The sequence below is a fragment of the Schistocerca americana genome, chromosome 1 (assembly GCF_021461395.2).
Source record: "Schistocerca americana isolate TAMUIC-IGC-003095 chromosome 1, iqSchAmer2.1, whole genome shotgun sequence".
Classification (NCBI taxonomy): domain Eukaryota; kingdom Metazoa; phylum Arthropoda; class Insecta; order Orthoptera; family Acrididae; genus Schistocerca; species Schistocerca americana.
This window is the reverse complement of record NC_060119.1, coordinates 556,791,789-556,804,308: the sequence shown is the minus strand read 5'-3', so window position 1 is coordinate 556,804,308 and position 12,520 is coordinate 556,791,789. Positions and strand designations below refer to the sequence as shown.

Here is a 12,520-nt window from a genome sequence, read left to right as displayed (position 1 = left end):
ATACTTGCTCCGGACACTGCGAGAGGGCTGTACAAGCAATGATCACACGCACGGCACAGCGGACACACCAGGAACCGCGGTGTTGGCCGTCGAATGGCGCTAGCTGCGCAGCATTTGTGCACCGCCGCCGTCAGTGTCAGCCAGTTTGCCGTGGCATACGGAGCTCCATCGCAGTCTTTAACACTGGTAGCATGCCGCGACAGCGTGGACGTGAACCGTATGTGCAGTTGACTGACTTTGAGCGAGGGCGTATAGTGGGCATGCGGGAGGCCGGGTGGACGTACCGCCGAATTGCTCAACACGTGAGGCGTGAGGTCTCCACAGTACATCGATGTTGTCGCCAGTGGTCGGCGGAAGGTGCACGTGCCCGTCGACCTGGGACCGGACCGCAGCGACGCACGGATGCACGCCAAGACCGTAAGATCCTACGCAGTGCCGTAGGGGACCGCACCGCCACTTCCCAGCAAATTAGGGACACTGTTGCTCCTGGGGTATCGGCGAGGACCATTCGCAACCGTCTCCATGAAGCTGGGCTACGGTCCCGCACACCGTTAGGCCGTCTTCCGCTCACGCCCCAACATCGTGCAGCCCGCCTCCAGTGGTGTCGCGACAGGCGTGAATGGAGGGACGAATGGAGAAGTGTCGTCTTCGGCGATGAGAGTCGCTTCTGCCTTGGTGCCAATGATGGTCGTATGCGTGTTTGGCGCCGTGCAGGTGAGCGCCACAATCAGGACTGCATACGACCGAGGCACACAGGGCCAACACCCGGCATCATGGTGTGGGGAACGATCTCCTACACTGGCCGTACACCACTGGTGATCGTCGAGGGGACACGTCCTAATCATCATCATTTCATCCCCATCGACGCGCAGGTCGCCGAAGTGGCGTCAAATCGAAAGACCTGCACCAGGCGAACGGTCTACCCGACGGGAGGCCGTAGCCACACGACATTTCCATACTGAATAGTGCACGGTACATCCAAACCGTCATCGAACCCATCGTTCTACCATTCCTAGACCGGCAAGGGAACTTGCTGTTCCAACAGGGCAATGCACGTCCGCATGTATCCCGTGCCACCCAACGTGCTCTAGAAGGTGTAAGTCAACTACCCTGGCCAGCAAGATCTCCGGATCTGTCCCCCATTGAGCATGTTTGGGACTGGATGAAGCGTCGTCTCACGCGGTCTGCACGTCCGGCACGAACGCTGGTCCAACTGAGGCGCCAGGTGGAAATGGCATGGCAAGCTGTTCCACAGGAGTACATCCAGCATCTCTACGATCGTCTCCATGGGAGAATAGCAGCCTGCATTGCTGCGAAAGGTGGATATACACTGTACTAGTGGCGACATTGTGCATGCTCTGTTGCCTGTGTCTATGTGCCTGTGGTTCTGTCAGTGTGATCATGTGATGTATCTGACCCCAGGAATGTGTCAATAAAGTTTCCCCTTCCTGAGACAATGAATTCACAGTGTTCTTATTTCAATTTCCAGGAGTGTAGATGCAGACGCTTCTGTGGATTCCGTGAATTTCTTCATTTACCCGTAGGAGACAGTTTCTTAGTTTCTGGTAGTTTTGTTAGCAACTTCGCAGTCACGAATAGTTTGCTGATGGCTGAAATCGGTAAAGAAAGTAAGAATTCCATCGTGGAAGGATGGGAACCGATGCTCATATCCTGAGGAAAAATCTCAAGTAAATGAGTGAAGCATTAAGAATGAAAATCTATAGACTTGACTTTCGACAGTTTATGTGTTTAATTGATGATTAATTCAATTAAGCTGCACAATTATTGTAAATACACCACTTCACTTCTCAGTCCCATTTTCCCCACTGTTCAGCTCTAAGTGACTTTTTACCTTGGAGAAACCAAGCGATTTCTGGAACTCATCACTCTTCCGAGTGTTGACTGATTTTCCTATAAGGAAACTGTTCGCTCCACGATCTTAGCGTTTCGTCTGCTAACCATGCGACAGAAGAAATTGCAGCAGCTTGTGAGAATGTCAGATGGCGTCAGCGTTACAACTCGAACTGCTGACATTGACCTACGTACCATAGTGAAAGTAAGACAGCTGATGTATGCTGCTCGGACTCGGTTACTCATGTTGCGCATGCATACAAGGCACTTTCATCCAAGTGCGGTTCCCACTGAAGTGATACAATATGCGATGATACTTGATGCGATTCGCGATACAATGCAGAAACAACCCATACAGAAACTTAGTTGAAGCGACTTGACTGACTCAGACTGGGACAACAGTGAAACAACGCCATCATGTGTTTCTGTCACATCACTCGGCGCAAAATGAAGTGCTGGTCGCTACATGCAACAGTGTCACACCGTGGATGGACAGAGGAGGGGAAAACCAAATTTTAAGCAATACGATTTTCCTGAAAAGAGATTGCTATCTGCGAATAAAGTAAAGCTATATCCATCTGTCTACTTAGTCTCTCAGTAAATCTTTTACTATTTGCACAAAAAATTAAAAACCATTGATCTTAGGTTCGCTTGTGTTCTCCTGTACGCATTCTTTCACATTCAGTTCTAAGGAAACTATTCACTAAAACATGATTTTTCCACATATTATAGTATTGCATCGTAGCTCCTTAATGAACTGGATTTATTTTTGCTGGTTATGCTTTAGCATTAAGTGGCGCATATTTTGAAAAGCTTGCAGTGAAAAACGTAGTCGATCACCAATTTCCTTTTGATGGATTTTAGATCTTATGTTGCTGCATACGAGATGTAGTTAATATATGGACATTATTTTTAATACTGGAAGGAGAGCGGTACCTCTTTCCAGTCTTCAGTACAGATCTGATATACAGGGTGTTAGGGGTACAGGTGATAATTAGAACGTTAATGTGTACCCACTTCACTGTCTAGTTGTTTTTCATCTGCATCTAACAGTTTTCCTACAAACACAATGCATAATTTACCACCTGATGTTTTCTGAACGGTCTGAACTGTCAGTATATACTATTCACTGTACATTCACACTTCAATAACTGACCTGCTGTTCGGGGACAAATAAACATTTAATGGCTTGCTTGTGCCACATCTGCTTGGAGGTACTAAGCAACCTAAAAACATACTACTCATAACAGCTACAATTATTAATCTGAAAATGAAGTATATGCTGATGTAATGTCGTTCAGTACAGTGTCCTCAGTCATGAGTAGAAATATCTGCACTTACACCCCTGACACCCTGTATAGGTGAAGGCTGTCCTCTATGAGGTCAGCAGTGACACACCAAACATGAGCGCGGAGAAATCTCATGTTTCTGTTTCGCACATGCTGATGTTGCCAATACAAGCTGAGGCATTCACTCACGTATGTGTATTCAAGCTAGATAGATGTCTGCACCTGTGCATAGTTCGCCGCCCACTGCTACACAGATCCAGCAACGTTGCTTCTGGATTCGCGTTAAGCTAAGTGGAATCATATGCTACCTTGTGAAATTGAACAGTTGTAGAAATACCTTCTTGTGATGAGTAGCTTCTCAAAAGGAGAAACAGTAAGTCAAAATTTTTTGTCATACTTCGTCTGAATAGCTGATACTTTTGTAAAAAGTTAAAACTGTCTGGATTAATTTGGTAGAATTCGTGAAATTAGTGTTCATCTTGAGAGAGATCACAAAAAACCACAGCGAAATTACATTTTGGATTTGCAGCATTGTATTGGTGCACCCATTACTTCCTTTTCTTTTTCGGCTTTTGGAGCTGTAAATAACGATAAACAACAATAACGTCCTCTTCAGAGCAGCTGATCATTGGAACAGAGAGGCAGATTCGTGAAGTCTGTGGCTGGTCGAATTGGTCCAGTTGAAACACGAGTGTCGCATGGATAACCAACCTGTCACGCGACCTTTATTGCAACGTGTCGTACTGCGTATTGTGTCGCCACAGCGGGGACTGAGCCTTACCGTGCACATCAATGCTCACGCTGCAGACGTCTCGTGGTGTGACCGTACCTCACTTCTCCGACAGTAAGGGCTCAGCCTTTTCGCGTGCCCCGTTTGACCCAAGCTCACCAACACGGGGGTACACCGGCACTGGCTAGAACCATGCACTGCTTGAGAATTGAAACTGAAACACTGCACAAGGCACCACCAGTGCTGCGTAGTCTTACCCTGAGTTGGGGGCTGTATTCAGATTTTAAACAATGTCATTCCAAGATTTCGCGGTGCAGAGCCCGGTGGCACAGATCACTCACCTGACTAACCTAGACTCAGAACTTAAACCCACCATTCAAGATTGGTTTTCGAGCGTATTGCGTACACTTACCTTGGCTGTCAGTTCCTCTAAATCCAGGAAGCAAGCGAAAAAAAAAAAAAGAGATCCATGTAGCCTCAAAAGTATCTTACTACATTCTACTTGCAGACTTGACTACGGAATTGTTATATTAGTTAAGAAAAAGAGCATCGTTTAGCATTGTTGACTGAGGTATCCCACGAGGTGGGTTCAGCTGCCTATCGGAAAGGGTATTCTTCCTCCATATACACTGATCACTTTCCTTGCCGATATGTGAGAGTTGTTCTGTATGTTTAACAGTGGAGTGTAGGTGAGTGTAATGGATGCGTGTGTAGCGTAACGCTTTATTTGTGTTGTATAAGGATGATTAGAGAACACAGAGGGTGAAACCCAGTACCGCCACATAGCCTACTGCTCTCGAATAGTACCAAGGGGAGCCACCGAGTTTAACGTCCCGATTTGACGCATGGATCACCGTCAAACACCACCATATCTCCTCACCAAGCCGTCCAATTATTGGCCATGTAAATACCATCCGTCACCAGGATTCGGAACGGCTGAACACCGAGTCATTCACCACTGCGCAGACGTGCACGAGCAACTTCGGCTATAGAGCTGGGTAACTAATTAAGGGGGGGATTTGATCGAAAAGGAAGGGCGACATCACTACCATAGTGTCAGGAAGAACTCATATTGGACTCGAGAACTGAGTATATTGTACTACAGATGTTGTTGTTGTTGTTGTTGTGGTCTTCAGTCCAGAGACTGGTTTGTTGCAGCTGTCAATGCTACTCTATCCTGTGCAAGCTTCTTCATCTCCCAGTACCTATTGCAACCCACATCCTTCTGAATCTGCTTAGTGTATTCATCTCTTGGTCTCCCTCTGCGATTTTTACCCTCCACGCTGCCCTCCAATACTAAATTGGTGATCCCTTGATGCCTCAGAACATGTCCTACCAACCGGTCCCTTCTTCTAGTCAAGTTGTGCCACAAACTCCTTTTCTTCCCAATTCTATTCAATACCTCCTCATTAGTTACGTGATCTACCCATCTGATCTTCAGCATTCTTCTGTAGCACCACATTTCGAAAGCTTCTATTCTCTTCTTGTCCAAACTATTTATCGTCCATGTTTCACTTCCATACATGGCTACGCTCCATACAAATACTTTCAGAAACGACTTCCTGACACTTAAATCTATACTCGATGTTAACAAATTTCTTTTCAAAATGGTTCAAATGGCTCTGAGCACTATGGGACTCAACTGCTGAGGTCATTAGTCCCCTAGAACTTAGAACTAGTTAAACCTAACTAACCTAAGGACATCACAAACATCCATGCCCGAGGCAGGATTCGAACCTGCGACCGTAGCGGTCTTGCGGTTCCAGACTGCAGCGCCTTTAACCGCACGGCCACTTCGGCCGGCAAATTTCTTTTCTTCAGAAACGCTTTCCTTGCCATTGCCAGTCTACATTTTACAGATATCTACATTTAATTAAACAAACAAAGACTTTGCACAGAAATAGACGGTAAAGAATACACTGGCCTTGATCACTTGGTTTCACAGCTAAAAAAACATAAATTTTGCAAAAGTTGCTAGTTGAGTACATTGTAATATATTTATGTAGGAAGTATGGGGTTAAGAGGGGCGAGAGAGATAAATGCGAGAAGTGAGGAGAGGCCATTATAACAGATGAGTAGGTGACTCAGGTCTGTAAATAGCATGGAGTACAATTCTTCCGATGCTACACAGAACAAGATCGCTTTCCTTGCGTTTCGCTCGTTAGAGGAACCTGTGGGCACAGTAGCTTTATTGCCAGGATTTTTAGCGCCACTGTAAACGATCAAACAACTTCTCAAACACGACTAGTGTGTCATATTACTTGGCAGCGAGCAGGTTTGTTTGATATGCTTGTCAAAGGGGCTGTGACTGACGTGTTTGAGAGAATTTTTGATTGACGGCCGGTTAGACAAGATGTCGGACGCTGTTGTGTTGATGTTTAGCCGCACTCGTTCAGCGAGAAAGAGCTTTGTTTCAGTTGATCTGACTGTATAGTGCGTTTCCACAACTGTGCAAATAACGATCAAGGATAAAAACAAAAGATCACTGACAATTACGAAAATGGTGGAGGTGTTGCGTCTTTCGCAGACTACGCACAGCATGCAAGCGAGAGTGTAATAAAATTAGGAAAAAAAAAAGAGTCGAAGCTCTGGTTCTTCGACGGGCGATATATTTCCCACGTTGCGGTGTTTTAATAAACTTTCATTAGAGGACCATGTGCAAAAAGATACATTTTCGAATAACTGTGTCTTCTTTTTCAATGTGAGTGCGAAGTAATTCTAACTAATCATTAAAAGTTTGACGCTCCGTGCGGAGTAAGTTGATGCCGTCAGGTTACCTCTAGCAGATTTTCATGGATATGTTTATCTCTCAATTTCATCGCTCCCTGGGGCACCGCAAGCACGAAGCCAGGATTTTGCATAGGGGAGGGGAGATCTGATTTGTTAAAGAGGGCTTTAAAAAGACCTCCTGTTTTTCATTTTTTCTTAAAATTTGCAAAAAGGACGATAAACCATTTTATTCGACAATGATCTTGGGGCTTTCATCAAGTGAAGAGATAATCTCGTTACTTAGGAGTGCTGTATTTTGGCAAACCACTAAGAATCAGGCACGCTCCAGTCTCCCTTCAGCCTTCAGGGTCATTTTTAATTCTTCTTCTTTCATCCTGGACTTGAGCTGAGGAAGTGATCAGGAACGGACGAGCGCTAATTTTGGGGAAACCGGGAGACCGTGATTGTTGTCGACAGGGCTTTTGGAATAAAGAGACCTCTTTTCTACAAAAAAGCTAGAACAATTTTTGGTAGCGAAAACGCAAAGCATCCGGAATCATTCAATGCTAGACTTTCCCAAATTTCCTGATTTAAGTACGCTTCTCTCTCCTCTTGCCGTGTAAGAAAGATCATTTTCTGCGTTAAAGAATGTCGCTACAGACAAATACATGAGCTCAAATGTGGAGAATTTTGCAGAGAGGATGCATGTTTAAGGAAATTGGAATCTTTCAGAAAAGAAAGGTATTGGAAGGATTTTGTTGCGGGCCTATTGTAAGGGACTGAACCTAATATTTGTCCAAACTGAAAAAAGGGAACTATAGAAAATCATTTTCAGTGTTGCTGGCTGATGGCTCAAACCAACTCGCCTCCTGAATCCATGGATTGCTAGCTCAGCGACCTGACTCAGAGTTACCTCAAGTCGGTGGAGAATTTAGAAAAACTGGTTGTACATTATTTTAAAATAACATAAAATGCATCACAATAAAGACTTAATTCTGACTTTGCTTCTTTTTCCTTTAATTGTGCATATTTAGTCGTTTGATAATGTATGAATGCACTCATACTTTAAGATTTAAATGCACATGGAATTGCTAGTTTCAGTTATTACAGTATTACTGGAGCATAAATAGATTTTGGACGAAAGGGGGAGGGAAGGATTCAGATCTCAATCGGTTCGGACGAATTCAAGCAACCCGCTGGAAAAATCTTTTAGAAACTAACGATCTAGAGAGCGTACTGTCAGCCCGTACCTCTTCCACTCTACACAAGCTCACCACCCATTGTTCCGTATCAGAACTAGTTTTCATAATTGAGTACCGCCCAGGTGACCAGACTGGGCGATATTTTGCCATATGGGCTACTAATGATAGAACATTGAGGAATTTTTTTAAAGATATGCAACCATTATCGTTTGGGCGATATTTTTATCAATCAAAGTGAGTTTTGGACGACACAGACGAATCCAAGTGTATTTTTATGCCCTTATTTTAATTTAATGTTATTTGTAATGACATTTACCGCTCCGTTGCCTTGTGAAATACTGAAATACAGCTCTACCAGCCTCCAAATAATGAATCCAGTGCTAACGCTATACTGCTACAGATAGGTAATTAGGCTATTACAGTAGTGCGTAGTTATCTTAATGCTAGTGGATGAAAATCGATTTTCCTCTTCTTTCTTGTTACAAGCTTATCCATAATTAGAAATTATCACAAAAACACACGGCACAAAAACAATAAACGGTAGCACTTAACATTAAACACAACTGCAAATAAGAGCTGAACTGATTAACGAAACAACAACTGAGCTCAAACAAGACCAACAACTAGCCTTCGCTAAAATAGGGACGGGCGATAGGCGATGTAGAGTATACCGCCATGAGCAACGTCAAGTTTTCTTTTTGTATTTGATGCATGTACTAAAGACGACGCAAGACATTCTTTGTCTGCGTTAGTAGCAGTTCTCACTAGTGTCAAAATATTTCGTCACACGATTTGTAGAGCGTAACAGCTGCTTCAAAAGTGAGGTTAAATTTGACAAACTTTATCGCTACGTCTGAGCCCTTGTTTGGGAAGTCAGTGGATAGGAAACAGCGAATTTGACTAACAAGTCAAATCGTTTACAGGGGACTTAAAGCCTACCCTGAATGGTTTGTTTAAGCATCTATACTGAGATTGCCTAACGAGAGTTTCTTGTATTCGGAGTCTACAAACACCGATACCACCGTGTTGACTCTAAACTATGAAATCCTTGTGATGAGCGTCTTTGCAGTCTGAGTATTGATCCCTGCTCAAGGCGTTCTGTATTGCAGACCTATTCAGTACTGGCGGTGGGTGCCGGGCTACCCTGGTAGCGGTGTCAAATGGGCCTCAGGGCACAGCTGCTCATTTCCTGCCTGAAGGGTGACACAGATACGCACCGAGGCATCATCTCTTTTAACTGATTCCAGACCGAATGCTTTCGTTGCAAACGATTTATGGCGATGATAGGCTCCAGAAATAGCGTTTTTTCCACAAAGAAATGAGCTTCAAGAATGAAATTTTCATTCTGCAGAACAGAGTGCGCTGATATGAAACTTCCTGGCAGATTAAAACTGTTAGTCGGACCGAGACTCGAGCTCGGGACCTTTGCCTTACTAGGACAAATGCTCTTCCTACTGAGCTACCCAAGTACCAGTCTTCACAGCTTTACTACCGCCAGTACCGCGTCTCCTACCTTCCATTCTTCACAGAAGCTCTCCTGCGAAACTTAAAGACTCGCGGAAGCAAAGCTGTGGGGACAGGTCCCATGAGTTGTACTTGAGTAGCTCAGTTTGTAGACCACTTGCCCCCGAAAGGCAACGGTCCCAAGTTCGAGTCTTGGTCCGGTACATATGTTTACTCTGCCATGGAGCATATCAGCACACACTCCGCTGCAGAGTGAAAATTTCACTATGGAAACATTCCCCAGGCTGTGGCTAAGCCAGGCAGTAACGCAACATCCTTTCTTGCAGCAGTGCTAGTCTTGCAAACTTCGCAGGAGAGCTTCTGTGAATTCTGTAAGATAGAAGACGGGGTACTGGCGGTAGTAAAGCTGTGAAGAGGGGGCGTTAGCCGTGCTTGTGTAGCTCACTTGGCAGAGCACTTGCCTGCGAGAGGCAAAAGTCCCGAGGTCGAGTCTCGGTCCGGTACACAGATTTAATTTGCTAGGAAGTTTCAAATAAGCTGCCAACTGAACAGATGATTGGACGTTGGAAAAAATTGGACTGATAAATAAAATGGAATTTTTGAAATGTAATTACACAGCTTAACTGAATCAAATGCTTTAACTGAAAAACGTAAGTGCTATTAGAGTATTCCCTCCGGTATCCTACAAAAATCATTCTTTGTGTTTTTGGTCATCAATCTTTTGACTGGTCGATATGAGCTGCCACAAATTTCGCTCCTTTGTAGGATACATTCCAGTCTCCATCTTCTCTTATAGTATTTGCGCTCTACAGTTCCCTCAACCCTCATGGAAGTTTTACTGTACGTTTTAAAACATGTCCATTTAGCCTGCCCCTTCTTCTTTGCACTGTTTTACACATATTCCTCTCCTTGCAGATTCTGTGGAGAAACTCTTCATTTCTAACTTTTCAACTAATTTTCAACATAGTTCCACATCTAGATACTTCGATTCTTTTGTTTTCCAGTATGTCTACGGTTCATATATCAGTTCCATTCAATGCTGTGCCCCAAACGTAGATTCTACCATCTTTCTTTCCACCTAGAATACACCACATTGCACAGTTGCTAACAAAGCCAACAGAAAAGAAGAACACACACCTACAGTCACATACACAGCCAACCAGCGATAACGGAAATGTGTGACTGGCTGATCCGGATCTGCGGAGGAACGACGTATTTTTGCGGCGTTGGCGCAGGTAGTGTCCGCAAATGTGTCGCAGGCTGCCTACGGCGTGACAATTAAGGAGCGTGCCACGTGGTGATGATGCTGTTTGGTTAGTGGGGCGCTCAACTGCACGGTCATCAGAGCCCGTACAGATTCCAGTTTTTACACAGTTCAATTTTTCACGCAATCCAATCGAGCCACTATCACGAATGATGATGATGATGATGAAATGATGAGGACAACACTAACACCCAGTCCCCGGGCAGAGAAAATCCCCAACGCGGCCGGGAATCGAACCCGGGACCCCGTGATCCAGAGAGTGTGCCACGTAAAGACCATAGACAGGACATCTTCTTGTAGCCCCTGTAAACGATCAAACATTCCAGAATGAATTTTCACTCTGCAGCGGAGTGTGGCTAATATGAAACTTCCTGGCACATTGAAACTTTGTACTAGACGGGAGCACAGCATTGTATGGTAGTGAAAAGTTGATTGTGGGAAAACGGAACGGGTGAGTATCGAAGTATTAGAGATGTGGGCTATAGACGAGTGCGGAAAATTAGGTGGACAGATAAGGTAAAGAATGAGGAAGTTCTGAACAGAATCGGAGAGGAAATTAATATGTAGAAAACACTGACAAGAAGTAGGGGCGGTATGACGACTGATGATTCAAAAAAAAAAAAAAAAGACGAACTCGAACCTGGGACCTTGGCCATTCGTGGCTACGTGCTCTACCGGGTGAGGTATCGAAACACGACTCAACACCTGCCTCAAAGCTTTACTTCTTCCAATACCTTATGTTCGACATTCCAAATTTCACAGACGTTCTCTGGCATATCTTTCAGGATTAGCAGTCCTGCAGGAATGGATGTCGATTTAGACTTGTTTGTAAGCTTCGCTGTTTCCCATCCACAGGTTTGTAAATAAGCGCGCACATGAGCCAATAAAGTTCATCAAATTTAACCTCATTTTTGACGCAAATGTCACAATGTGCGTATCGCGTCGAGTAATATTTGACACTACTTTAACATTGTGTATAAAGAAGAAAAAGAAAACAAGATGATGGCTCAGGGGATGGTTTAAATTGAGAGATAAACACATCCCTGAAAACTTGCTAAGAGATTTAGGAAGTTTATTAAAATACCTCAAGATGGGAACGTATACATCGCCTGTGGAAGAACCAGAGGGGTTCGATTATTTGTTTAATTTTATTGGCTATGTTCACCCTAAAATACAGGTTTGCTTAATAACGTTTCCCTGCCCAAATTATGGCTGCGAAAGACGCAACACCTCTACCATTTTAGTAACTGCAAGTGCTCTTTTGTTTTTGTTCATACAATCTTTTGCTAAGTGAGATAAATTGTTATAAAAACGCTTTCTCGCTAAACATGTGCGCCAAAACATCAAACACAAACAACGTCCGACATCTTCTCAAATCGACCGTCTACCAAAATTTCTCACAAACAGATGCAGTCTATGTTTGACAAACACGTCAAAAAAAGCCTCACACAGTATGATAATTTGTGAAAGTAGCGAAGTTTAACAAACTGTTCGCTCGTTTACGGGCGCCTTTAGCTGAGGCACTGAGCAGGACCCTGCACTGTACTGTCACCACAGCTTTCTTTGCTATCAGACTGCAGTTACAGAACTCACCCTGTTTCAGCAGGTCTGCGCCAGGACAGGGGGTAGCGGCGCTGCGCACGGTCGCCATGGCGACCACGTTGGGCCCGCACACGCCGCCCCACGCCGCCCCCGCCCCCGCCGCCGCCCCCGCCGCCGCCACCGCAGCCGCCGCCAGCACCGCCGTCACCGCCAGCAACATCCTGCAACACTGCGCACGCCGCCTGCCTTGAGCCGCGCTCCGCTGAAAACGCGCCGCCGCCGGCTGTTTTGGGAGTCCCGGCGCTCACCGGTCTTTATTTCACTCGGTGGACTGCCATTACAGCCGCGGAGGGACTTGCAGCTGGGCGGTTCACGTCCTTCTCCATTTCCTTGCTGTTTTTGACTGTCCCGAAGGGCATCCCGTCCCCCAAGCGGTCCTATAGGTCGGTGTAACTGAACGGTAGGCATA

General features: G+C 45.0%; 1 protein-coding gene across 1 annotated transcript in view; it reads right to left on the bottom strand.

The window, feature by feature from the left end:
- LOC124576936 (peroxidase-like) overlaps positions 1-12,178 on the bottom strand; it is a 169,004-nt gene extending 156,826 nt beyond the window's left edge. The window contains exon 1 of the mRNA XM_047131216.1: positions 12,103-12,178. Coding sequence (XP_046987172.1) covers positions 12,103-12,160 — 58 coding nt within the window. The 5' untranslated portion in view covers positions 12,161-12,178. The remainder of the gene's footprint in view (positions 1-12,102) is intronic.
- Positions 12,179-12,520: the final 342 nt, after the last annotated feature.